Source organism: Salvelinus fontinalis, chromosome 9 (genome assembly GCF_029448725.1).
Source record: "Salvelinus fontinalis isolate EN_2023a chromosome 9, ASM2944872v1, whole genome shotgun sequence".
In the NCBI taxonomy this organism is placed as follows: Eukaryota; Metazoa; Chordata; class Actinopteri; order Salmoniformes; family Salmonidae; genus Salvelinus; species Salvelinus fontinalis.
This window is the reverse complement of record NC_074673.1, coordinates 16,060,163-16,086,453: the sequence shown is the minus strand read 5'-3', so window position 1 is coordinate 16,086,453 and position 26,291 is coordinate 16,060,163. Positions and strand designations below refer to the sequence as shown.

Here is a 26,291-nt window from a genome sequence, read left to right as displayed (position 1 = left end):
CAGGATTTAACAGAGTTTATTCCTTCTTTTTGGTTTACAAACAAAAAGGCACCCATTGATTGTTTTAAACATTTACCTTGACTGTGGAAAGCGTTTTTACACCGTCAATGAAATATGCAGAGCGCATACTCGGGAACATTAACTGAGGTTCATGGTAAAGACAACAAATTGGTTATAGGGTACAGTTCTTTCTAGGGGACTACATTCTACAATTACAAGAGGAAACAGGATAACAACAAAACATTTGCAGGCAGTCAAAAGGCAAGAGGAATATATTACATTAAATCTCATTTCTGTCCAGATGGGTATTGGAATATGATGCTGTAAAACAAGAAAGAATGTGAAAGTTAGATGTGCAATGAACTTCGAATAGAAGAGCATTAGAATGATCCAGTAATATGAATCCCTAGCAGCAAGAAGTAGTAGAAAGGGTCTGCTCCACTCCCTTACTTCTACATCACTGGCAAGACAAGTTCCTAAGAAACTCTGAATTGGCAGTTCCATTGCAAGACAAGTTCAACAGTACTACATAGCAAGCCACATACCAGAAAACCCCCACTATTACACACTAAAATCTTCCAATCCAATACAGAAAATGGATTAAAAAAAGCAAGTGAAAGCAAGGATCCCTTTCAAAATGTGGTGCTTAACAGTTATTACAACAGACATGTCAAGCTGTTAATTCATATTAAAATAGAAGCAACTACAGTATTCCCTTAACTTTCAGGAATCTTAGGTCGTTTTTTTAGTAAGCTGTGCAAAAAGTCAGGCTGTGTTAACTATTTTATTTTGTGAAAAATGGTACACTTAAAAGAACTGACAATAGAATTGATAAAACAGTTTAAACACGATGCATTAAACTGACACATGTAAAGTAAAATGTTTAACCAGAAGCTGAAGTTGTATCAGGTGAATTTGTTTTCTCAAGCTTTTCGCTTTAGTAAATAAATGGCCATGTAATATGAATTGTTTTGTTTAATAGCATAAAAATACTTTTAAAGTCAGATCTTGAAGTCTACCTAGAGTTGTACACAAACTGATTAGAACACATAGATCAGAGTGCTCTTTTTAAGTTTCAATTAGATAGACAAAGTCAAAATTGGCTATATCGTAAAAGTTTATCAAAACAAAAATGTGCTTTTTGGTCTTCATTTAAGGTAGGGCATAAGGTTGGCAGTGTGTTCAAGGTTAGGTTTAAAATCCTATTTTAAGAGGCAAAATTTTAGAAATAGACTGGGTTTATGACTTTGTGGCTGTGGTAACTAATGACGAACATTTAATATTTTGTCATAGACAAGTTCAGGCACAATTCACACAAACCTCCCAGATAGTGGATCACTTACTAATCTTATTCCCAATAGATCATGTGAGCACAGATCAAAGGACTATTTTAGAATCTGGCCAAACATCCATGGTACAGTTGAAGTCGGAAGTTTACATACACTTATGTTGGAGTCGTTAAAACTTGTTTTCAACCACTCCACACATTTCTTGTTAACAAACTATAGTGTTGGCAGGTTGGTTAGGATATCTACTTGTGCATGACACAAGTAATTTTTCCAACAATTGTTTACAGACAGATTATTTCACTTATAATTCACTGTATCACAATTCTAGTGGGTCAGAAGTTTACATACACTAAGTTGACTGTGCCTTTAAACAGCTTGCAAAATTCCAGAAAATGATGTCATGGCTTTAGAAGCTTCTGATAGGCGAATTGACATAATTTGAATCAATTGGATGTATTTCAAGGCCTACCTTCAAACTCAGAGCCTCTTTGCTTGACATCATGGGAAAATCAAAAGAAATCAGCCAAGACCTCAGAGAAAAAATCGTAGACCTCCACAAGATACCATGTTCATCTCTACAAATAATAGTACGCAAGTATAAACACAATGGGACCACGCAGCCGTCATATCGCTCAGGAAGGAGACGCGTTCTGTCTCCTAGAGATGAATGTACTTTCGTGCGTAAAGTCAAAATCAATCCCAGAACAACAGCATAGGACCTCGTGAAGATGCTGGAGGAAACAGGTACAAAAGTATCTATATCCACAGTAAAACGAGCCCTATGTTGACATAACCGGAATGGCCGCTAAGCAAGGAAGAAGCCACTGCTCCAAAACCGCCATAAAAAAAGCCAGACTATGGTTTGCAACTGCACATGGGGACAAAGATCGTACTTTTTGGATTAATGTCCTCTGGTCTGATGAAACAAAAACAGAACTGTTTGGCCATAATGACCATTGTTATGTTTGGAGGAAAAAAGGGGGAGGCTTGCAAGCCGAAGAACACCATCCCAACCGTGAAGCACGTGGGTGGCAGCATCATGTTGTGGGGGTGCTTTGCTGCAGGAGGGACTGGTGCACTTCACAAAATAGATGGCATCATGAGGTAGGAAAATTATGTGGATATATTGAAGCAACATCTCAAGACCTCAGTCAGGAAGTTAAAGCTTGGTCACAAATGGGTCTTCCAAATGGACAATGACCCCAAGCATACTTCCAAAGTTGTGGCAAAATGGCTTAAGGACAAAGTCAAGGTATTGGAGTGGCCATCACAAAGCCCTGACTTCAATCCTACAGAAAATGTGTAGGCAGAACTGAAAAAGCGTTTGCGAGCAAGGAGGCCTAGAAACCTGACTCAGTTACACCAGCTCTGTCAGGAGGAATGGGCCAAAATTCACCCAACTTATTGTGGGAAGCTTGTGGAAGGCTACCCAAAATGTTTGACCCAAGTTAAACAATTTAAAAGCAATGCTACCAAATACTAATTGAGTGTATGTAAACTTCTGACCCACTGGGAATGTGATGAAAGAAAAGCTGAAATAAATCATTCTCTCTACTATTATTCTGACATTTCACATTCTTAAAACAAAGGTGTGATCCTAACTGACCTAAGACAGGGAATTTTTATTTTTACTAGGATTAAATGAATTTAAATGTATTTGGCTAAGGTGTATGTAAACTTCCAACTTTAACTGTAGGTATAAGTGACTTTATGACAATTGGACATTGTGAATGAAAGTCATGCAGCATACAACCACAGGAAAGTGCACAGTAAGTCCACCATCTTAGACAATATGTACAAGACAACATGGAAAAGGGACAAGTACAAAAAGTAAAAATTTTTACAAGTGCACAACAACCCAGGCAAACATTGGATAAAGACACCTCTGAAAGTTATAGCATGAGACACATAAAGGTGTTTGGAAGAGAAGAGGCCTCTCCCATGCATGGAATATCCCAAACTCGACAACAGGCAAAACATGTGAGATGCATAAGCAAAACACAACGCTCCCATTACAGAGAGTTAAACAAATGACCAACATGAGGAAAGACAGTTACTCATTATTTTAAAATGGACATAGACGGAAATTTCTGAAAGCTGTCCTCAGTGAAAGCAGTGTAAAGAACCCTTAGACTACCTACCCAAACTCTCCAAAATCAACTCCTCTGAGCAGTTGCTTGATCTGAGCTACATGAGCTATGAGGTATTTGGGCCAGAATCATAAGCGGACAGTCCAGTCCGAAATGGTTTGAAAATGGTTAAAAAAAAGTTTTTTTTAAAATACATAGCTCTGCAAGGTCAGCTGATGCAGGATAATCATACCTTTTAGGCACTGTAAAAGGTCAATCTATTACCATCTACCTTGTGCTTGATCATGTCATTGGGTAATAGTCATTGCCACCATCAAGCATACAGTATATGGGTGCCTTCACCCCTATTCAAGCAGGAAAATGTAAACTGTTAATCAAAGCCACCGCCTGACCACCCTGGGGGCTGTCAGCAAAGCAATGCTCCATCTCCATGACAACCAAACTAGGCATCAATAACTCTGTTTGGCTGACCTCTATGTGCAAGGTGAGCATCATAGGACCTGGGGTCTGATTAGATTCATGCTTAGTCAAATGCAGTTCTACCCCCCACATCAGGGATCACACTGCAAAGAGAAGGGCACATTTCACATACGGTAGATTAATGTCAGACACTTAAGTAACTCAAAATATTCTAGGATTTGCAGAGCCTTGTCGGATACATAGCTATCTGAAGGGGGGCTGGGCAGGAGGGAGAGAAGGCGGACTGGACTGGGGCTGCTGGGTTGAGGAGGGTGGATGGGGTCAAGGTGAGTACACCACGTGGACTCAGTATTTCATGGTGCTGGATGCTCGGAAATAGGACAGGAACTTAAAGCAGAGGCTGACCACAAAGTACCAGATGTTCCTGGCCATCTGGGACCGCGCGATGAACACTCGCCAGATGAACACGACCAGGACCGTGTTGAACGTGTAGCGGATGTTCCTCAACCTGAAACATACAAGAGGATAACTGTTGTTTTATGACCAGAGCCTAGTTGCCATGGAGATCAGTTTGCGGTAAATGAAGAAATACATTGAAGTGTTCTTGGTAGCTTGCATGTAGATGCATTCACCTGCATTCTCAGGAGATTAGTAAATACATCAACTAGCTAGGAAAATGTATCTGCTACAATACAATTTAGCAGGAATATGACATTTAAATGGATACTTCGGGATTTTGGCAATGAAGCCCTTTATCTACTTCCCCAGAGAGATGAACTCGTGGATACCAAAATCACAAAGTATCCCTTTAAATATAACTTTTCCTGATGACACATGTAATAGAGATTTAGCCTTTGAATATTGTGAGCAAAGATGAATGTTAAAGCAGAGGATACCAGGGAAACATTGGGATTTGCTGGTGATCCCGAAAAACTGAAAGAAATGTGTGCATCATAAAACAAAAAAATACAATTTCAAAGCCATGACAATTAATTATTCAAGATCAATTGGGCATTTTAAATAAGAGGATCGTTTTTATTGTAGCCAGTGGCACCTAGTGGCTGGTATGAGGTGAGTAATGTCAAATACCTAAACGGAACCTTCCTCAAGGCAGCTTTCGTTCTTCCCCGGAGCACAGGGAACGGTGCACATCCCTGTTCACCTGGTTGGCTGTGTTTGTCAAATTTTTGGGTAAGCAAACTTCTTTCTTTCGGAATGCTTTAACGCTTACTCACGTAAACAAAAGCCAATGATTTTGTCCCTATGTCGGAGGTAATCTGATAGAAAATATCCACAGAGAAGTGTTATCAACTCAACCTTCAGTACGCTGGTCTGTATATCGGTTGATATTTCCGTTTTTTATTTTCAATATGATAAACACTTGCACAATAAGGCCGAGCATAACCGAACCACAGACAGAACGGCAAACACTTTCAGCTGATTGCAAGTAAACTTGCCTCGGTTGACTACGTTTGGTTACATTTGGCTATTGTTTACATATTGTGCATCACGTGCAATGAGCCAAGAGATTGAAAATACAAGCAACAGAACCTACCGGAGCCGCAAAATGTTGGGTAAACAACACTTTCCTGTGGATACCCCATCTCACCTCTTTCCGCCAAAAGGACTCACAGCATGTACAACCAGTAAAATCAGTGTAAATATTGTATTCCACATTCTGGCTTGTAGAGAGACTATTGCGTCTTTTATTGGGCGACTTCAGTCAGACTGAAAATCTGATGTTTAGGCAAAGTAGGTAGAATGTTTTTTTTGTTGGTCTAGTACGCTCTTAGCGAATGAGCTGGTATTCAGGCAAGAGATTCGGGGTTGTCTTAGCAGGCGGACAAAGTCTTTGTATATTTGTCATCTAGTACCGGGTGGACACCCCCCCCCCCCTTTGCCTCCAGAACAGCCTGAATTCTTTGAGGAGTGGAAACGTTACTCAATTGGGTTGCAGGCCAAACACGTTATTTTTACCCTCCTCAGCCCTCGCGCTAGCCACTTTCTCTGAGAAATCCCAGTCGAAATCGGATGCAGTTTGATTGTCATCTTAAGTGGATGTCCAATTCACTAATGTTGCCCCCTTGGCCACTCGATTTTGGCACGAGGGAGCAAGTGAAGAACTTTTATCACTTGTGGGGTTAATATGACCCACAATTCAACGCAAACTGTAGTCACGTGTCATACTCCAGTGGATGCGAAGTGTCAAATTGAATCTACAAGGCTGCATGTTTTGGCATGTCAGACAAAATTATGACGCTATAGATGACATTGATTTTAGCATTGGCAAATTGGCTTAGTCTCGTTGTGAGGAGTTTATAAAAATGTAGATAGCGCCATAAACATATTTTTGGGAATAAATAACCAAACTATAAAACTAGCTAGCCAGCTATGGGTAACTGTAACTAGCTTGCTACCCGCCAGGAGTGCTATTTTTTGTTTGTCGCACCATTCTCGGTAAACCCTAGACACTGTCGTGCTAGAAAAGCCCAGGAGGCTGGTAGTTTGACCGGAACCGGCACGCCTGGCACAGATGATCATACCACGCTCAAAGTTGCTTAGGTCACTTGTTTTGCCCATCCTAACATTCAATCAAACAGTAACTGAATGCCTCGATGCCTGCTTTATATAGCAAGCCATGGCCAAGTGACTCATGTCTGTAAGAGCGAAAATAAATGATGAATGGGGTGGTGTACCTAATGAACTGGCCTCAGTGTACATGATCTAAAGTTTGCATGAGATTCTCCTAGAGGTGTTTTACATGCAAGGCTTGAGTCTTGGATACTTAGTATTATTTAATGCCCTGCTACTAACTCATTGTGCGTGTCCTCTAAGCCCTAGTCCTAGCCAGGGTGTGTATCAGGGGTTAGGATATGTATGTATTGTTGGCACTAAATAAACTTCAGTTAGTGCTAAATACGGCTGCTAGAATCCTGACTAGAACCAATCAATTTGATCATATTACTCCAGTGCTAGTTTCCCTACACTGGCTTCCTGTTAAGGCAAGGGCTGATTTCAAAGTTTTACTGTTAACCTATAAAACGTTACATGGGCTTGCTCCTACCTATCTTCCCGAGTTGGTCCTGCTGTACATACCTACATGTACGCTACGGTCACAAGACGCAGGCCTCCTAATTGTCCCTAGAATTTCTAAGCAAACAGCTGGAGGCAGGGCTTTCTCCTATAGTAGGGGTAGTCTGCCTACCCATGTGAGAGACGCAGACTCGGTCTCAACCTTCAAGTCTTTACTGAAGACTTATCTCTTCAGTAGGTCATATGATCGAGTGTAGTCTGGCCCAGGAGTGGGGAAGGTGAACGGAAAGGCTCTGGAGCAACGAACCGCCCTTGCTGTCTCTGCCTGGCCGGTTCCCCTCTCTCCACTGGGATTCTCTGCCTCTAACCCTATTACAGGGGCTGAGTCACTGACTTACTGGTGCTCTTTCATGCCATCCCTAGGAGGGGTGCGTCACTTGAGTGGGTTGAGTTACTGACGTGATCTTCCTGTCTGGGTTGGCGCCCCCCCTTGGTTTGTGCTGTGGTGGAGATCTTTGTGGGCTATACTCGGCCTTGTCTCAGGATGGTAAGTTGGTGGTTGAAGATATCCCTCTAGTGGTGTGGGGGCTGTGCTTTGGCAAAGTGGGTGGGGTTATATCCTTCCTGTTTGGCCCTGTCCGGGGGTATCATCGGATGGGGCCACAGTGTCTCCTGACCCCTCCTGTCTCAGCCTCCAGTATTTATGCTGCAGTAGTTTATGTGTCGGGGGGCTAGGGTCTGTTGGTTATATCTGGAGTACTTCTCCTGTCTTATCCGGTGTCCTGTGTGAATTTAAGTATGCTCTCTCTAATTCTCTCCTTCTTTCTCTCTCTCGGAGGACCTGAGCCCTAGGACCATGCGTCAGGACTACCGGGCATGATGACTCCTTGCTGTCCCCAGTCCACCTGGCCTTGCTGCCATTCCAGTTTCAACTGTTCTGCCTTCGGCTATGGAACCCTGACCTGTCCACCGGACGTGCTACCTGTCCCAGACCTGCTGTTTTCAACTCTCTAGAGACCGCAGGAGCGGTAGAGATACTCTTAATGATCGGCTATGAAAAGCCAACTGACATTTACTCCTGATTATTATTTGACCATGCTGGTCATTTATCAACATTTGAACATCTTGGTCATGTTCTGTTATAATCTCCACCCGGCACAGCCAGAAGAGGACTGGCCACCCCTCATAGCCTGGTTCCTCTCTAGGTTTCTTCCTAGGTTTGGGCCTTTCTAGGGAGTTTTTCCTAGCCGCCGTGCTTCTACACCTGCATTGCTTGCTGTTTGGGGTTTTAGGCTGGGTTTCTGTACAGCACTTCGAGATATTAGCTGATGTACGAAGGGCTATATAAAATAAACTTGATTTGATTTGGTTGTGTTAATAAACATTGGCACTGTTTAATTCTGTTGTACATCGTACATTTGAAAGGACCTGTGTTTAGTTCCGAGGACCTCCCCTAGTGTATAAAAAAGGTGGCATAGTCAAGTTAACAAGTGCAGATAGAGACATTTCTCTTACTTGTTGAGGTGTTTGCGTGCTGCTGGCAGGCCGGACTCAGCCTCGTTCAGGACATACTTCTTAGTCCCCATGCAGTAGGTCTCCATGTACTCTGCCCAGTTCAGCTGTCGCACGTCAAAGTTGAATGTCTGGACCAAAAACATCAAGAGTATTTCATATTGTAAGGATAGGCATTGAGCAACTATGTAGTAGAGGAAAAATGTCTACAAAAGTACAATATGAAACATGATCACTAGGTTTCTGGACCAACGTATATTCACTGTGCATTTCAGCCAGGCCCTGACTATCCAACACAATTACTCCATTCAAAACCAAGCTGAATAATTCAATTGTGCTTCGGCTACAATCTCAAACAAACATACTCCATTCGTCTGTCTGCCACTCTACCAGCGTGCGTGTCCTACAAGTGTGTGTGTATATGTGGGTCCTAGAAGTGTGTGTATATGTGGGTCCTACAATTGTGTTAATGTGTGTGACTGATGGGTGGGCATAAAGCATACCCTCTTGTCATCAGCACCCATCTGGTTCATGAGCATGGTGACGTTGTCATTTTTCCACACCCACGAATGGCTCGTGAAGTACTCCAGCACCATCATGGCCCTGTGCAGCCTTGTAATGGTCTTCATCATCCTGCCGTGATGGTCGCCATGGTAACAGGGAAGAGGCAGGTATTAGGTAGGTATAGCTGGCACTGAGCCGTCTTTTCAAGAGTGGTTTTCATTTGTTTTATATATACACACAGTACCAGTCCAAAGTTTGGACACACCTACAAATTCAGGGGTTTTCTTTATTTTTACTATTTTATACATTGTAGAATAATAGTGAAGACATCTAAACTATGAAATAACACATATGGAATCATGTAGTAACCAAAAGAAGTGTTAAACAAATCCAAATCTATTTTAGATTCTTCAAAGTGGCCACCCTTTGCCTTGATGACAGCTTTGAACTCTTGGCATTCTCTCAACCAGCTTCATGAGGTAGTCACTTGGAATGCATTTCAATTAACAGGTGTGCCTTGTTGAAAGTTCATTTGTGGAATTTCTTTCCTTCTTAATGCATTTGAGCCAATCAGTTGTGTTGTGACAAGGTACGGGGGTATACAGAAGACAGCGCTATTTGGTAAAAGACCAAGTCCATTTTATGGCAAGAACAGCTCAAATAAGCAAAGAGAAACGACAGTCCATCAATACTTTAAGACACGGTCAGTCAATCCAGAAAATGTCAATAACTTTTAAAGTTTCTTCAAGTTCAGTCACAAAAGCCATCAAGAGCTATGATGAAACTGGCTCATGAGGACCCCCACAGGAAAAGAAGACCCAGAGTTACCTCTGCTGCAGAGGATAAGTTCATTAGAGTTACCAGCCTCAGAAATTGCAGCTCAAATAAATGTTTCACAGATTTCAAGTAACAGACACATCTCAACATCAACTGTTCAGAGCAGACTGCGTGAATCAGGCCTTCATGGTCGAATTGCTGCAAAGAAACCACTACTAAAGGACACCAATAAGAAGAACGGCCAAGAAACACGAGCAATGGACATTAGACCAGTGGAAATCTGTCCTTTCGTCTGATGAGTCCAAATTAGAAATGTTTGGTTCCGACCACTGTGTCTTTGTGAGACGCTGAGTAGGTGAACGGATGATCTCCGCATTTGTGGTTCCCACCGTGAAGCATGGAGGAGGTGGTGTGATGGTGTGGGGGTGCTTTGCTGGTTATCTTCTTATGGCTAGGGGTTCCGCTCGACAACATTCCGCTGAAAAGGCAGAGCGCGAAATTCAAAAATATTTTTTTGAAATATGTAACTTTCATACATTCACAAGTGCAACACACCAAATTAAAGCTTAACTTCTTGTTAATCTACCCATTGTGTCCGATTACAAAAAGGCTTTACAGTGAAAGCACACCATATGATTATGTTAGGTCAGAGGCTAGTCCCAAAAACACACAGCCATTTTCCAGCCAAAGAGAGGAGTCACAAAAAGCAGAAATGGAGATAAAATGAATCACTAACCTTTGATGGTCTTCATCAGACGGCACTCATAGGACTTCATGTTACACAATACACGTATGTTTTGTTCGATAAAGTTCACATTTATATCCAAAAATCTCAGTTTACATTGGCGCTTTATGGTCAGTAATGTGATTCGAAAACATCCGGCGAATTTTCAGAGAGCCACATCAATTTACAGAAATACTCAGACTAAACTTTGATAAAAGATACAAGTATTATGCACAGAATTATAGATATTCTTCTCCTTAATGCAACCGCTGTGTCAGATTTCAAAAAATCTTTACGGAAAAAGCAAACCATGCAATAATCTGAGTACGGCGCTCAGACACAAAAACAAGCCATGCAGATACCCGCCATGTTGTGGAGTCAGTAAAAGTCAGAAATAGCGTAATAAATATTCCCTTACCTTTGATGATCTTCATCAGAATGCACTCCCAGGATTCCCAGTTCCAAAATAAATGTTTGTTTTGTTCGATAAAGTCCATCATTTATGTCCAAATACCTCCTTTTGTTAGCGCGTTTGGTAAACAAATCCAAACTCACGAGGCGCGGGCAAGTCCAGGCGAAAGTTCAGACGAAAAGTTCAAAAAGTTATATTACAGTTCGTAGAAACATGTCAAATGATGTATAGCATCAATCTTTAGGATGTTTTTAACATAAATCTTCAATAATGTTCCAACCGGAGAATTCCTTTGTGTTTAGAATTGCAATGGAACACAGGTCGCTATCACGTGTGCACGCGTGATCAGCTCATGCCACTCTGGCAGACCTCTGGTTGAATCAGCTCTCATTCACCACCACTTCACAGTAGAAGCCTCAAGCTAGGTTCTAAAGACTGTTGACATCTAGTGGAAGCCTTAGGAAGTGCAACATGACCCCATAGATACTGTATATTCGATAAGCAATGAGTTGAAAAACTACAAACCTCGGATTTCCCACTTCCTGGTTGGATTTTTCTCAGGTTTTCGCCTACCATATGAGTTCTGTTATACTCACAGACATCATTCAAACAGTTTTAGGAACTTCAGAGTGTTTTCTATCCAATACTACTAATAATATGCATATATTAGCTTCTGGGCCTGAGTAGCAGGAAGTTTACTCTGGGCACGCTTTTCATCTGAACGTGAAAATGCTGCCCCGTATCCCAAACAGGATTTATACTGTCAGTGATTTATTTAGAATTCAAGGCACATTTAACCAGCATGGCCAACCCAGCATTCTGCAGCAATACGCCATCCCATCTGGTTTGCGCTTAGTGGGACTATCATTTGTTTTTCAACAGAACAATGACCCAACACACACCTCCAGGCTGTGTAAGGGCTATTTGACCAAGAAGGAGAGTGATGGAGTGCTGCATCAGATGACCTGCACTCCACAATCACCTTACCTCAACCCAATTGAGATTGTTTGGGATGAGTTGGTTCGCAGAGTAAATGAAAAGCAGCCAACAAGTGCTCAGCATATGTGGGAACTCCTTCAAAACGGTTGGTTAAGACATGATTCCATATGTGTTATTTCATAGTTTAGATGTCTTCACTATTATTCTACAATGTAGAACATTGTAAAAATAAAGAAAAATCCCTGAATGAGTAGGTGTCGCCAACACTGACTGAAACTGGACACAAAGTACCCCTTGACTTTTTCCACATTTTCTTGTGTTACAAATTGGGATTCAAATGGATTTAAATTGTCTTTTGCTAGACAGCCATTTTCGGGTCTTGACCTAGATCTTTAAGCCGGTTTAATTCAAAACTCTAACTAGGATACTCAGGATCATTCAATGTCGTCTTGGTAAGCAACGCCATTGTATATTTGGCCTTGTGTTTTACGTTATTGTCCTGCTGAAAGGAGAATGTGTCTCCCAGTGTCTGTTGGAAAGCAGGTTTTTCTCTAGGATTTTGCCTGTGCTTAGCTCTATTCAGTTTATTTTTATCCCCCCCAAAATCTCCCTAGTCCTTGCCGATGATGAGGATACCCATAACATGATGCAGTCACCACCATGCTAGAAAATAGGAAGAGTGGCACTCAGTGATGTGTTGTTTGCCCCAAACATAATTCAGAACAAAAAGTTAATTTCTTTGCCATATGTTTTCAATATTACTTTAGTGCCTTATTGCAAACAGCATGCATGTTTTGGAATATTTTTTATTCTATACAGACTTCCTTCTTTTTACTCTGTCAATTAGGTTATTATTGTGGAGTAACTACAATGTTGTTGATCCATCCTCAGTTCTCCTATCACAGCCATTAAACTCGAACTGTTTTTAAAGTCACCATGGGCCTCATGGTAAAATCTGTGTGCAGTTTCCTTTCTCTCCGGCAACTGAGTTAAGGATGCCTGTATCTTTGTAGTGACTGGGTGTGTTGATACACCATCAAAAGCACAATGAATAACTTCACCCTGCTCAAAGGGGTATTCAGTGTCTGCTTTTATTTTATTTGTTTTATTTTTACCCATCTACCAATAGGTAACCTTCCTATCCAGGCATTGGTAAACCTCCCTGGCCTTTGTGGTTAAATATGTGTTTCAAACGCACTACTCGACTGAGGGACCTTACAGATAATTGTGTGTGTGGGGTACAGAGATGAGGTATCATAAGAAATGTAATGTTAACCACTATTATTGAGTCCATGCAACTTAAGCAAATTATGACTCCGGAGCTTATTTAGGCTTGCCTCTTGACGCTAGGGGTCAAAAAAATAATAATATATATATTTTCTTTTTAAACGTTCCCAAGGTAAACGGACTATTTCTCAGGTCCAGATCGTAGAATATGCATATAATTTACAGATTAGGATAGAAAACACTTCAAAGTTTCCAAAACGGTCAAAATATTGTCTGTGAGTATAACAAAACTCTGCAGGCGAAAACCTGAGGAAATCTAACCCGGAAGTGATTTAAATTGGTTTTTATCTGTGTTTCCTGGCCCGTCTTTCTTCCATTTAAAGGGGTATCAACCAGATTCCTTTTCCAATGGCTTCCTCAGGCTGTGACCAGGCTTTAAACATAGTTTCAGGCTTTTATTTTGAAAAATGAGCGAGATTTTTCTAAACTAGTCAGGTGTCCTCTGATTAGTTCCTGCGCGTGAGAGGGGTAGCTCTCCATTTTCTTTCTATCTTTTATTGAATAGGTTACGTTCCGGTTGAAATATTATCGATTATGTTTGTTAAAAATAACCTGAGGATTGATTATAAAAAATATTTGACATGTTTCTACAAACATTACGGATACTTTTTGGAATTTTCTTCGAACGGAATGAGGCTTTGGTTTTCTGAACATAACGCGCAACCCAAATGGCGTTTTTTTGTTATAAAAGTAATATTTATCGAACAAAAAGAACATTTGTTGTGTAACTGGGAGTCTCGTGAGTGCAAACATCCGAAGATTATCAAAGGTAAGCGATTAATTTTATTGCTTTTCTGACTTTCGTGACCATGCTAATTTGGGGCTAGCTGTTGTAGCATTGATTCATACACTCACAAAAGCTTGGATTGCTTTCGCTGCAAAGCATATTTTCAAAATCTGACATGATAGGTGGATTAACAACAAGCTAAGCTGTGTTTTGGTATATTTCACTTGTGATTGCATGATTATAAATATTTTTAGTAATATTTTGCGCCCTGCAATTCAGCGGTTGTTTAGGAAAATGATCCTGCTAAAGGGATCCGTAGCGCAGATAAGTTAAGGGGTTGAATACTTATTGACTCAAGACATTTCAGTTTTGTAAAAAATGTAATGTAATACATTTTTAATTTAGGCTGTACGAACAAAATGTGGAAAAAGTAAAGGGATGCGAACACTTTCTGAAGGTATTGTATGAGATTGGAATAATACTGTGAAATATAAAACATTATGATAACGCCCATTTTGTGTAGGAGCAGTTTTGAAAAGACCGCCTGAAATGTCTGCCTGTTCTGATGGGATGGAGTTTTGGCCTGCCTGATGACATCACCAGGCAGTAAATGAGTTAATAGACCAATAAGAAAGAGTTCCAAACCTCTCTGCAATAACAGCTCGTTTTCTCCTCCCCACTCTGACCACCCCCAAGCAGTTCTAGATCAATTATTGCTTGAGAAATAGCTTTTTGCTAAGGGAGTAAATGTTATTTATAACTATTTATAAAATCGAACCCCTCAAATGAAAATGGATGGCCCTCCCTTCAGTAAAATATATTTGACCAAGAGTAGGGGTGGAAATATCTCCTTTATAGTAAAAGCATTACATGAATCTATCATCATACTTGTATTTTATAAACATTTCATGCAATATCATATCAGAATATTTTTAATAGCACACAAATTACTGAAGTTACATGCTAAGAATGGACAGAAAGAGGCCTGTGTTCACCTTATCATATTTATACAATGCCAAATCAGTGTGTCTTGTTAGCAAAGAAACTGTCCCTGTTTGCAAATAATTAAATCGAGACGTCATTAGGAATCTGAGCGTGGTACTTTCGAAAGTTAGGCCTACCTTGCCACCAGAGACAGGGTATGTCTACCGACGCAGAAAAATGGAAGCTTTAACTGCTGGCTACTCTTCTTCCGTGGCTTAACCCAACGAGAGAATGTCACAAGTGTTTCCCTAAAATCTGTCTGGTATTAAACATCTTCTATTGTATAGAAAGTGAATAGCTTAATCAATTGATAGTGACAGAATTAGACTACTTCCCAAGCAAAGTCAGCCTCTGAATGTCAAAGGAAACAATGATATCCCTGTATGCAGAGGGTCACATCTTTCCTAGGTATTTTAAAGCTTGTTTATAGCATAAAACATCGACCAAAGCGCTGTTATAGATCACTTTAAATAATTGGATCGGTTTCATTTTCTTCAAAATCTTAAGCTAACAAGGGTGTGTGCTTTTTGTCATTTTCTTTAATAAAAGATAGACCTATGGCATACTCTCATACCACCTCAATTCGAGTTAAAACCTTGGTTTTAACTTAACAGCCCTTCACTGACACTGAGGTAGGCTATTTAAAGAGTGCATGGTGGGTGGAGGAATTCACCGACAAATCTATGGATATAGCGGCTTATAGCCTAATTTCGTCTGTCAAACAGGTAGACACAAATAGGCTCTAACACAATGCCCTCGTTAGTAAAGTCTAATTAAAAGGAGACTGTTTAAATTAATTATGCTTACTCGAATTTGCCTACTTTCAGCACCATGAGCTGTCCATTTCAGATCGACTGTACCGTGGCTGCTGCTTCAAGTTTCAGCACCAAAATGTAAGTTACCTGAATCTGTCTTATTATGACTTAAGTAACTCTTAATAAATACATTAATGGGCAATAAACATAGTTTTACATCAAATCAATTATAGTAGTAGCAAGCTATCAAATTTGACCTCCGGTCCCCCTTCTCATCTTCGCGCTCTCCTTCACAAACTGAGTAGAACATAGGTTAGGCTTAATCATAAATGATTTTCGGAAGTAACTTTTGACTCTCCTCCTGAACTGCCACCGTAGCCCTACACAGCACAGCCATTGGTTAAGCTGTACACAAAAAGGTTTTTGATCAGTAAGAGCAGAGCAGACTGGGGCTCAGGGTTGGAATATCCATTGCAGTGTGTAATTCAGCCTAGTTTTATTTACACCTTCCCAGCAGCTATCTTAGAAATATAACTTTGCTCTGTGCTTCTCCGAGCATGCATTTCGTAACCAATAGGCTATGGATCAGTTGATTGAGGCAACACTAAATAGCCTATAGGCGCAAATGATATTGCGCACCCAGTGGAGAATCAGAGATGAGGGGCGGCATCGGGCACACATCGATATAGCCTCAAACTACCAATTCTAAAACACTGAGAAATGTTGAAATTTCATGTCCCTCCCCTGGACGAGATTGTTATTTAAAAAAATACTAAATCCTCCCCTTGACTGAAATTGAAACTAACTCCAGCTAACTGTTAAACAGACAATGGCCGAAATGGAACAAGGGATAAATTACTTATTGATCTTTTTGTACAAGGAAAAGGTGACATTGAGCCAATTTGTACAAATCGATAACAGAATAAAACTGAAGGGTATGTCATTGCTTCAGATTTTCAAACATCTGACCCCTGAACACTTTCACAGCTTTAAAGCTGAAATATGTATCTTTTTGGGCAATCTGACCAAATTCACATAGACATTTGGGTTACAGATCTGTCATTTTCATTGAAAGCAAGTCTAAGAAGCTTTAGTTCTGTTCTATGTGCACTATTTCTATCATTCCTGTGTTTAAGTTTAATTTTTGAACCTTACTTTCGGTTTTGTACACCAGCTTCAAACAGCTGAAAATACAATATTTTGGTTTATGGAAAATATATTTCACAGTGGTTTAGATGGTACAATGATTCTCTACTCTATACTTGCTTGTTTAATTACAAACTGAAATTAGGCAAACTATTGTTAGCAACCAGGTAATGCCGGAGCAATTTCTGCATAGTGCATCTTTAAATAAAGAACGGCATGAATCCAGCACAATCTATAATATATTACTGATAAGAGTCTAAGCATTCTAGTATTATAGGCAAATTTCAACTAATGCCTACCAGTCTCAATTGGGATGAGTATTGTTGGCTTGACACATGTTAAACACAGATCAGTAAGAATGGAGGGCTTGTCCAATCCTGGAAGGTATCTGAGCATGTCTGACTGACAGAAGCTTAACTTGATTGCACTAATTACATTGTCGTCATTAAGAAAGCATCTACTAATTGAAGTGTAAAGTACCATGAACAAACTTGCTTCAGAGGATTCATGACCATGCCAAATTGCATCAAAAATGTTTCTGGTTTACGATCAACTTGTGGAGATCAATACTGTAAGCGTCAGGTACCAAACACTTGGTTAGACTGAACCATGGCCTTGGTGCTAAATGAAACAATAGGTGGGGATTGTGAGTAAGTCTATCCAATGACACACTGATAAATGTACAGTGTTTCCATTGGCTTGTGAGATCGTAAGTTACTGCCAGCGCATTACATTTGTCCCACAATGTGCTTCCTTAAGCCCAGGAATAGGGCTACCAAGAATAGAAGTGTTGATGGGCCAATGAATAAAGGACAGGTGTTTGGTACCTGGTATTAATCAAAACTAGTTCCCTGGTGCCTCTCAATTTTAGAGATAAGCTTGGAGAGTGGAGGAGGATGAGGATGAGCAGATCACTCCCAGGTTACTTCAAAAGACTTAATGGCACAGCTCAGAAAAACAAAAAGGTCACAACAAAAGGGGGGGGGGGGGGGGGGTTAATTCCACAAACCAAAAGCGACTGGATAAATTCCACATCTGAGCAGAGCCATATGGTTCAACTGAATAAAAAATCACAAATGCAGTACCAGGCAAAAAGGGTCAAACAAAAACTGTGACAAAAATAAATTACAAAAATAAAACGTTCCTGATGCATGCTTTAGACAGGAACCCATGCTTGTCATGATGACGCGGTAGCCTGTCAGCAGCCAGCTAAGTCCGATGACAAAGTTGAGCAAACGTTCGGGCGTTGCTTCCACCCCACCAACCATGCCACACGACCAGCACCCAGTGGTGGAGGGGAGAGAGGGGTTTGAGAGGGCACTGTAGTAGACCTTACCGGGGATTCTGACCCGTGGCCCTGAGATACCCGTCATACAGCAGGGCCGGAATAGTGTGACTCACTGTGGTCCAGTACTGATTGGTAAAGAGATTGGACCGCAGGTTAACATTTGGGCGCCTGAAAGCCTGCTCTAAGGGGTTGGTCTTGAAGGTCATGTTTATACAGTACTCTGCAGAGAGAATACGACATCACAGGAGGAAGGAAATTCAATGCCAGGACACGTTGAGGTAACACTAAGGGCTAAGAGTGCAGAACCCAGCTCTAAAAAGGTATATGGATGGCTTATGCACCCTTACCCCCCCAAGACATTGGACAGAAGCATGACATCGCTGGAACAGGTTCAGTACATTGGGCTACACTGAGCGAGAATGCAGAGGGAGATGGAGTGTGACCGAGCGGGGTGTCATTTACCTGGGCTCTTTTCCTGTCATCCTGAGGCAGAGATCATAAAGGAAGGCTGGTGCCTTGTGGCTTACGGCGATCCAGTACTGATTGATAAGGTGATTGGTTGTGAGATTTACATTGGGCCGTCTGAAGGCCTGCTCGAGGGGGTTCCTCTTGAAAGTGGATATCACATGGTACTCTAAGAGACAAAGGGTAGGGGGTTCAACAGGGGTAATGTTGGCACAACCACTCATTTCTCCAAAGTGGAAAGAAAGAGTTAAGCAGCAAGCGGCAACAGATGTTTGGTTTAGACAAAATACCTTTGAAGTGCTTTTAACAATTATTATTTTTTAACCGTACAAGTTATTGAAGGAGACTAGGGGTATTACAAAACAACGGAGCAAATATAGACTTCACAGTAAGCCTAATGAATGCAGAAATGCAATGTTAACAACAAAGTGATGTCACCAGAAATATTTTAAAAGCATAAAAAATCTATGGTAAATGAGTAACAAATATATTGACATTTACAACAAACCCAACAGGTTAACAGCTTAAAGGGAACTATACAACTGCCACTATGAAAATGTCATCCATCTTTAATGCACTAAACAAATATTGTACTAAGACTGGAACAGTTTTTCATTTTTATTCAAGAATACCAGTCATGTTATATAGTTTACCTATTGCCTTTAAGCCTGCCACAATGTTGATCTTTCTCAGATGGCTAGCATTCAGAGACTATGTACACAGGATCCCATGTGGCTCAGTTGGTAGAACATGGTGCTTGAAACGCCAGGGTTGTGGGTTCCATTACTATGTGGGACCAGTATATGAAAATGTACGCACTCACTATTTACTGTAAGTCGCTCTGGATAAGAGTGTGTGCTAAATGACTAAACTGTACACTGGACACAAATCCAGGAGAGGTCATTTACAGGGAGATGACTACACTCCAATGAGGGTGTGAGTAAACCAAAACCTTCTCACATTCACTACAGTGATAAGAGTGGGCCCTCAAAGAGTATGACTGATAATCATCATTTATCATTCTGCTTTGTTGGGCCATCCGAGAACAAATCCAGTCAGAGTATATTTGGATAAGATATGAGGAGCGTTTCATACCGACTTCACCCCAGTGGAACGGGTTGATGCTGCCTGTCGTGCAATTGTACACCAATATGCTCTTAGGTCTGCGGGGATAAAGGGAAACAAAATAGAATGTCTGCCATAGAAACCTGAAATAATATTTGCATTTCACAATCACATTATTCATTCAGCTCTACAGATGACAGCTGCAGTGTGTGTGAGACTGACCTGGTGTGTCTCTGGGAGCCAGAGTACCAGGCAGCAGCCAGTGTGGTATTGATGACCACATCCACAGGCACCAGGTCAGCCACTGCGTTGTTGGATGCTCTCATGGTGCGCAGGATCCCCTTTCCTGCCTATACAGGGCAGAGAAGTGCTAGGTTCATTACCAGGTGATGGGAATGTGGTTTCTCAGGTTATAAATCAGCAGCCACACCTTTGAAATGGTTATGATCGCATTATTGTGATCTGAGCGTTTTACATATTGCACCCCAGTATCTCTACTTGCACATTCATCTTCTGCACATCTACCATTCCAGTGTTTAATTCCTATATTGTAATTACTTCACCACCATGGCCTATTTATTGCCTTACCTCCCTTATCCTACCTCGTTTGCACACACTGTATATAGACTTTTTCTGCTGTATTATTGACTGTATGTTTGTTTATTCCATGTGTAACTCTGTGTTGTTGTATGTGTCGAACTGCTATGCTTTACCTTGGCCAGGTCACAGTTGTAAATGAGAACTTGTTCTCAACTAGCCTACCTGGTTAAATAAAGGTGAAAAAAAAAATAATAATATTGAGAACATTTTTTTTAAGGTACTTACTGCAATGAATATTCCACTAGGTCCATTGAAATTATCAATCCAGCCCTAAGAGTGAAAAACCATGTTATGAACAGTATACAGAATTGACCATGGTCAGCTACAGTATAGCTACCGCTTAGAAGACAGCCGGCTCAGTACATGGGAAGACTCACTGGGAACGGTTCTTTCCAACTGGCCCCTACTATAGAAGGCCTGATTATAGCCACGTTGAGGTTTCCACACTCCTGCTGGACCAGGTACTCAGCCATGGCCTTGGTGTAGGTGTACGTGTTGGGCCTTTTTCCAATCAGCCCTGGGGTCATCGCTGAGACCAGCTTCTCATCCATCCATCTAACCAACATGAAAACACATTGAAGACAGAGCCACAATAAAAAGGTCCATTATCTGCCATATTGCTCAAATACAAAATATATATTCCCAAGACCACAAACCAAATAAGTCTCCAAAATTCCCTTTCCCCACACACATACATGTATGTCTCTGAAGAAATGAGCAAATGCCTACTGTAATACTTAGGGATGGAAACATTCCTACATGAACAGAACAGTGACTTTCACACAACTGGTGACCATGTTGTGCATGTGTGTCCTGTTGCACCACCTGCAAGAGCAGTCAGAGGCCCCACCTAACATTTAGAGTAAAGCAAATGTCATTTAACAGTTCCAATTGCCCTACCACAAATGAGTGAGTGCCACTCAATCAGTAACCAAACTCCATGAAGTTTAAATCAGAGGTCGTCCCTGATTTGGCACAGTTTCAGTCCATGCAGTGAGATATTGATAGACCCTCAAGTGATAGCTACCAAGCTTATTCATTAGCCACTACTAACTAATCCACAGGATGCAAAGCATCTGCTTATCTATGATTTCCATTTCATCTCAGTCAAACATGCCAAGCTGTAAATTACTATAATCTCTTGACTTCCGTTTCTAACAATCGGCAAAGAACTTTACTCACTCTAGGCTGTCGATGAGCTTCTTGTAGTCAACAGGAGGTGGGTAAACCACTTCCTCAATGAGTGTCCGGTCACAGTTGGCGTAGGCTGTGGACACGTGGAGGAACACCTCCAAGTGCTTCATTTTGTGGGCAAGAGCCACCATTTTCTGGGTGGCTAGAACATTCAGTAGCATAGCATCTCTGAAAGAAGGAGAACAAAGAAAATGTCACAAAACATCATTACAGAAATGCTACTAATATATACACACAGCCAAAAGTTGACACACTTTTGACTGTGTTTCTTTAATTTGACTCTTTGACTATGTTTCTTTAATTTGACTATTTTCTACATTGAAGAATAATAGTGAAGACATCAAAACTATAAAATAACTATGACATTTTTATTTTTGTATTTTATTTAACCTTCATTTAACTAGGCAAGTCAGTTAAGAACAAATTCTTATTTACAATGACAGCCTACCGGGGAACAGTGGGTTAACTGCCTTGTTCAGCTCTGGGATTCGATCCAGAAACCTTTCGGTTACTGGCCCAATGCTCTAACCACTAGGCTACCTGCCACCCCAATCATGTAGTAACCAAAAAAGTGTGAAACAAATCAAAATATATTTTATATTTGAGATCCTTCAAAGTAGCCACCCTTTGCCTTGACAGCTTTGCAAACTCTTGGCATTCTCTCAACCAGCTTCACCTGGAATGCTTTTCCAACAGTCTTGATGGTTCCCACATATGCTGAGCACTTGTTGGCTGCTTTTCCTTCACTCTGCGGTCCAACTCATCCCAAACCATCTCAATTGGGTTTAGGTCGGGTGATTGCGGAGGCCAGGTCATCTGATGCAGCACTCATCACTCTCCTTCTTGGTCATATAGCCTTTACAGTCTGGAGGTGTGTGTTGGGTCATTGTCCTGTTGAAATACAAATGACAGTCCCACTAAGTGCAAACCAGATGGGATGGCGTATAGCTGCAGAATGCTGTGGTAGCCTTGCTGGTTAAGTGTGCCTTGAATTCTAAATAAATCACTGACAGTGTCACCAGCAAAGCACCCCCACACCTCCTCCTCCATGCTTCATGGTGGGAACCCCACATGCGGAGATCATCTGTTCACCTAATCTGCGTCTCACAAAGACACAGCGGTTGGAACCAAAAATCTCAAATTTGGACTCATCAGACGAAAGGACAGATTTCCACCGGTCTAATGTCCATTGCTCGTGTTTCTTGGCCCAAGCAAGTCTCTTCTTATTATTGGTGTCCTTCAGTAGAGGTTTCTTTGCAACCATGAAGGCCTGATTCACGCAGTCTCCTTTGAACAGCTGATGTTGAGATGTGTCTCTTACTTGAACTCTGTGAAGCATTTATTTGGGCTGCAATCTGAGGTGCAGTTAACTCCAATTAACTTATCCTCTGCAGCAGAGGTAACTCTGGGTCTTCCTTTCCTGTGGCGTTCCTCATGAGCCAGTTTTATCATAGCGGTTGATGGTTTTTGCGACTGCACTTGATTAAACTTTCAAAGTTCTTGACATTTTCCGTATTGACTGACCTTCATGTCTTAAAGTAATGATGGACAGTCATTTCTCTTTGCTTATTTGAGCTGTACTTGCCATAATATAGAGTGTGCATTCAGAAAGTATTCAGATCCCTTGACTTATTCCACATTTTGCTATGTTACAGTCTTATTCCAAAAGTGATTAAATAGTTGTTTCCCTTCATCAATCTACACACAATACCCCATAATGACAAAGCAAAAACAGTTTTGTAGAAATGTTAGCAAATAAACTGAAATATGACAATTACATAAGTATTCAGAGCCTTTACTCAGTACTTTGTTGAAGCACCTTTGGCAGCGATTACAGCCTTGAGTCTTGAGTATGATGCTACAAGCTTGGAATACCTGTATTTGGGGAGATTCTCCCATTCTTCTCTGCAGATCCTCTCAAGCTCTGTCAGGTTGGATGGGGAGTGTTGCTGCACTGCTTTTTCAGGTCTCTCCAGAAATGTTAGATTGGGTTCAAGTCCCCGCACACTGACTCTGTACCGGTGCCCCCGAATATAGCCACATTATTGTTATCCTTATTGTGTTACTTGTTATTATTACTTTTTATTTTAGTCTACTTGGTAAATATATTCTTAACTCTTCTTGAGACTGCACTGTTGGTTAAGGGCTTGTAAGTAAGCATTTCACGGTAAAGTCTACACTTGTTGTACTCGGTGCATGTGACAAATAAAGTGGCTCTGGCTGGGCCACTCAAAGACATTCAGAGACTTGTCCCGAAGCCATTCCTGTGTTGTCTTGGCTGTGTGCTTAGTGTCGTTGTCCTGTTGGAAGGTGAACCTTCACCCCAGTCTGAGGTCCTGAGTGCTCTGGAGCAGGTTTTCATCAAGGATCTCTGTACTTTGCTCCGTTCATCTGTCCCTCGATCCTGACAAGTCTCCCTGTCCCTTTCGCTGAAAAACATCCCCACAGCATGATGCTGCCACCACCATGCTGCACCGTAGGGATGGTGCCAGGTTTCCTCCAGATGTGACACTTGGCATTCAGGCCAAAGAGTTCAATGTTCGGATCATCATACCAGAGAATCTTGTTTTCCCTTTTGGTGCCTTTTGGCAAACTCCAAACGGGCTGTCATGTGCCTTTTGCTAAGGAGTGGATTCCGTATGGCCACTCTACCATAAAGGCCTGATTTGTGGAGTGCTGCAGAGATGGTTGTCCTTCTGGAAGCTATTCCCATCTCCACAGAGGAACTCAGGAGCTCTGTCAGAGTGACCATCGGGTTCTTGGTCACCTCCCTGACCAATGCCCTTCTCCCACAATTGCTCAGTTTGGCCGGGCGGCCAGCTCTAAGAAGGGTTTTGGTGGTTCCAAACTTCTTCCATTTAAATTAGGATTACCACTTTATTTTAAGATTGTGAAATGTCAGAATAATAGTAGAGAGAATTATTTATTTCAGCTTTTATTTCTTTCATCACATCCTTAGTGGGTCAGAAGTTTACATACACTTAATTAGTATTTGGTAGCATTGCCTTTAAATTGTTTAACATGGGTCAAACGTTTCGGGTAGCCTTCCACAAGCTTCCCACAATAAGTTGGGTGGATTCTGGCCCATTTCTCCTGACAGAGCTGGTGTAACTGAGTCAGGTTTGTAGGCCTCCTTGCTCGCACACGCTTTTTCAGTTCTGCCCACACATTTTCTATAGGATTGAGGTCAGGGCTTTGTGATGGCCACTCCAATACCTTGACTTTGTTGTCCTTAAACCATTTTGCCACACCTTTAGAAATATGCTTGGGGTCATTGTCCATTTGGAAGACCAATTTGCAACCAAGCTTTAACCTCCTGACTGATGTCTTGAGATGTTGCTTCAATATATCCACATAATTTTCCTCGTGCATGATGCCATCTATTTTGTGAAGTGCACCAGTCCCTCCTGCAGCAAAGCACCCCCACAACATCATGACGCCATCCCCGTGCTTCACGGTTGGGATGATGTTCTTCGGCTTGCAAGCCTCCCCCTTTTTCTTTCAAACATAATGATGGTCATTATAGCCAAAACAGTTCTATTTTTGTTTCATCAGACCAGAGGACATTTCTCCAAAAAGTATGATCTTTGTCCCCATGTGCAGTTGCAAACTGTAGTCTGGCTTTTTTATGGTGGCTTTGGAGCAGTGGCTTCTTCCTTGCTGAGTGGCCTTTCAGGTTATGTAGATATAGGACTCGTTTTACCGTGGATATTTATACTTTTGTACCCGTTTCCTCCAGCATCTTCACAAGGTCCTTTGCTGTTGTTCTGGGATTGATTTGCACCTTTCACACCAAAGTACGTTCATCTCTTGGAGACATAACGCGTCTCCTTCCTGAGCGGTATGACAGCTGCGTGGTCCCATGGTGTTTATACTTGCGTACTATTGTTTGTACAGACGAACGTGGTACCTTTAGGCGTTTGGAAACTGCTCCCAAGGATGAACCAGACTTGTGGAGGTCTACATTTTTTTCTGAGGTCATGGCTGATTTCTCTTGATTTTCCCATGATGTCTAGCAAAGAGGCACTGAGTTTGAAGGTAGGCCTTGAAATACATCCACAGGTAAAACTCCAATTGACTCAAATGATGTTAATTAGCCTATCAGAAGCTTCTAAAGCCATGACATCATTTTCTGGAATTTTCCAAGCTGTTTAAAGGCACAGTCAACTTAGTGTATGTAAACTTCTGACCCACTGGAATTATGATACAGTGAATTATAAGTTAAATAATCTGTCCGTAAACAATTGTTGGAAAAATGTATTGTGTCATGCACAAAGTAGATGTCCTAAACGACTTGCCAAAACTATAGTTCGTTAACAAGAAATTTGTGGAGTGGTTGAAAAACAAGTTAATGTCTCCAACCTAAGTGTATGTAAACTTCCGACTTCAATATACACTGCTCAAAAAAATAAAGGGAACACTTAAACAACACAATGTAACTCCAAGTCAATCACACTTCTGTGAAATCAAACTGTCCACTTAGGAAGCAACACTGATTGACAATAAATTTCGCATGCTGTTGTGCAAATGGAATAGACAAAAGGTGGAAATTATAGGCAATTAGCAAGACATCCCCAAAAAAGGAGTGATTCTGCAGGTGGTGACAACAGACCACTTCTCAGTTCCTATGCTTCCTGGCTGATGTTTTGGTCACTTTTGAATGCTGGCGGTGCTCTCACTCTAGTGGTAGCATGAGACGGAGTCTACAACCCACACAAGTGGCTCAGGTAGTGCAGTTCATCCAGGACGGCACATCAATGCGAGCTGTGGCAAAAAGTTTTGCTGTGTCTGTCAGCGTAGTGTCCAGAGCATGGAGGCGCTACCAGGAGACAGGCCAGTACATCAGGAGACGTGGAGGAGACCGTAGGAGGGCAACAACCCAGCAGCAGGACCGCTACCTCCGCCTTTGTGCAAGGAGGTGCACTGCCAGAGCCCTGCAAAATGACCTCCAGCAGGCCATAAATGTGCATGTGTCAGCATATGGTCTCACAAGGGGTCTGAGGATCTCATCTCGGTACCTATTGGCAGTCAGGCTACCTATGGCGAGCACATGGAGGGCTGTGCGCCCCCACAAAGAAAT

The 26,291-nt window shown here is 41.5% G+C and overlaps 1 protein-coding gene across 5 annotated transcripts in view; it reads right to left on the bottom strand.

Annotated features, from left to right (window-relative positions):
• The window catches only part of far1 (fatty acyl CoA reductase 1), a 59,028-nt gene continuing 32,737 nt past the window's right edge, over positions 1 to 26,291 (bottom strand). For 4 of the 5 annotated variants that reach the window (XM_055933550.1, XM_055933551.1, XM_055933552.1 and 1 more), the window contains 9 exons: positions 21,200 to 21,379; positions 20,395 to 20,572; positions 20,243 to 20,287; positions 19,640 to 19,767; positions 19,448 to 19,515; positions 18,350 to 18,521; positions 8,848 to 8,977; positions 8,348 to 8,475; positions 1 to 4,307 (listed from right to left, as the gene is read on the bottom strand). In XM_055933550.1, coding sequence (XP_055789525.1) covers positions 4,145 to 4,307; positions 8,348 to 8,475; positions 8,848 to 8,977; positions 18,350 to 18,521; positions 19,448 to 19,515; positions 19,640 to 19,767; positions 20,243 to 20,287; positions 20,395 to 20,572; positions 21,200 to 21,379 — 1,192 coding nt within the window. In that variant the 3' untranslated portion in view covers positions 1 to 4,144. The remainder of the gene's footprint in view (positions 4,308 to 8,347; positions 8,476 to 8,847; positions 8,978 to 18,349; positions 18,522 to 19,447; positions 19,516 to 19,639; positions 19,768 to 20,242; positions 20,288 to 20,394; positions 20,573 to 21,199; positions 21,380 to 26,291) is intronic. The other variant, XM_055933553.1, reaches the window with a different exon arrangement.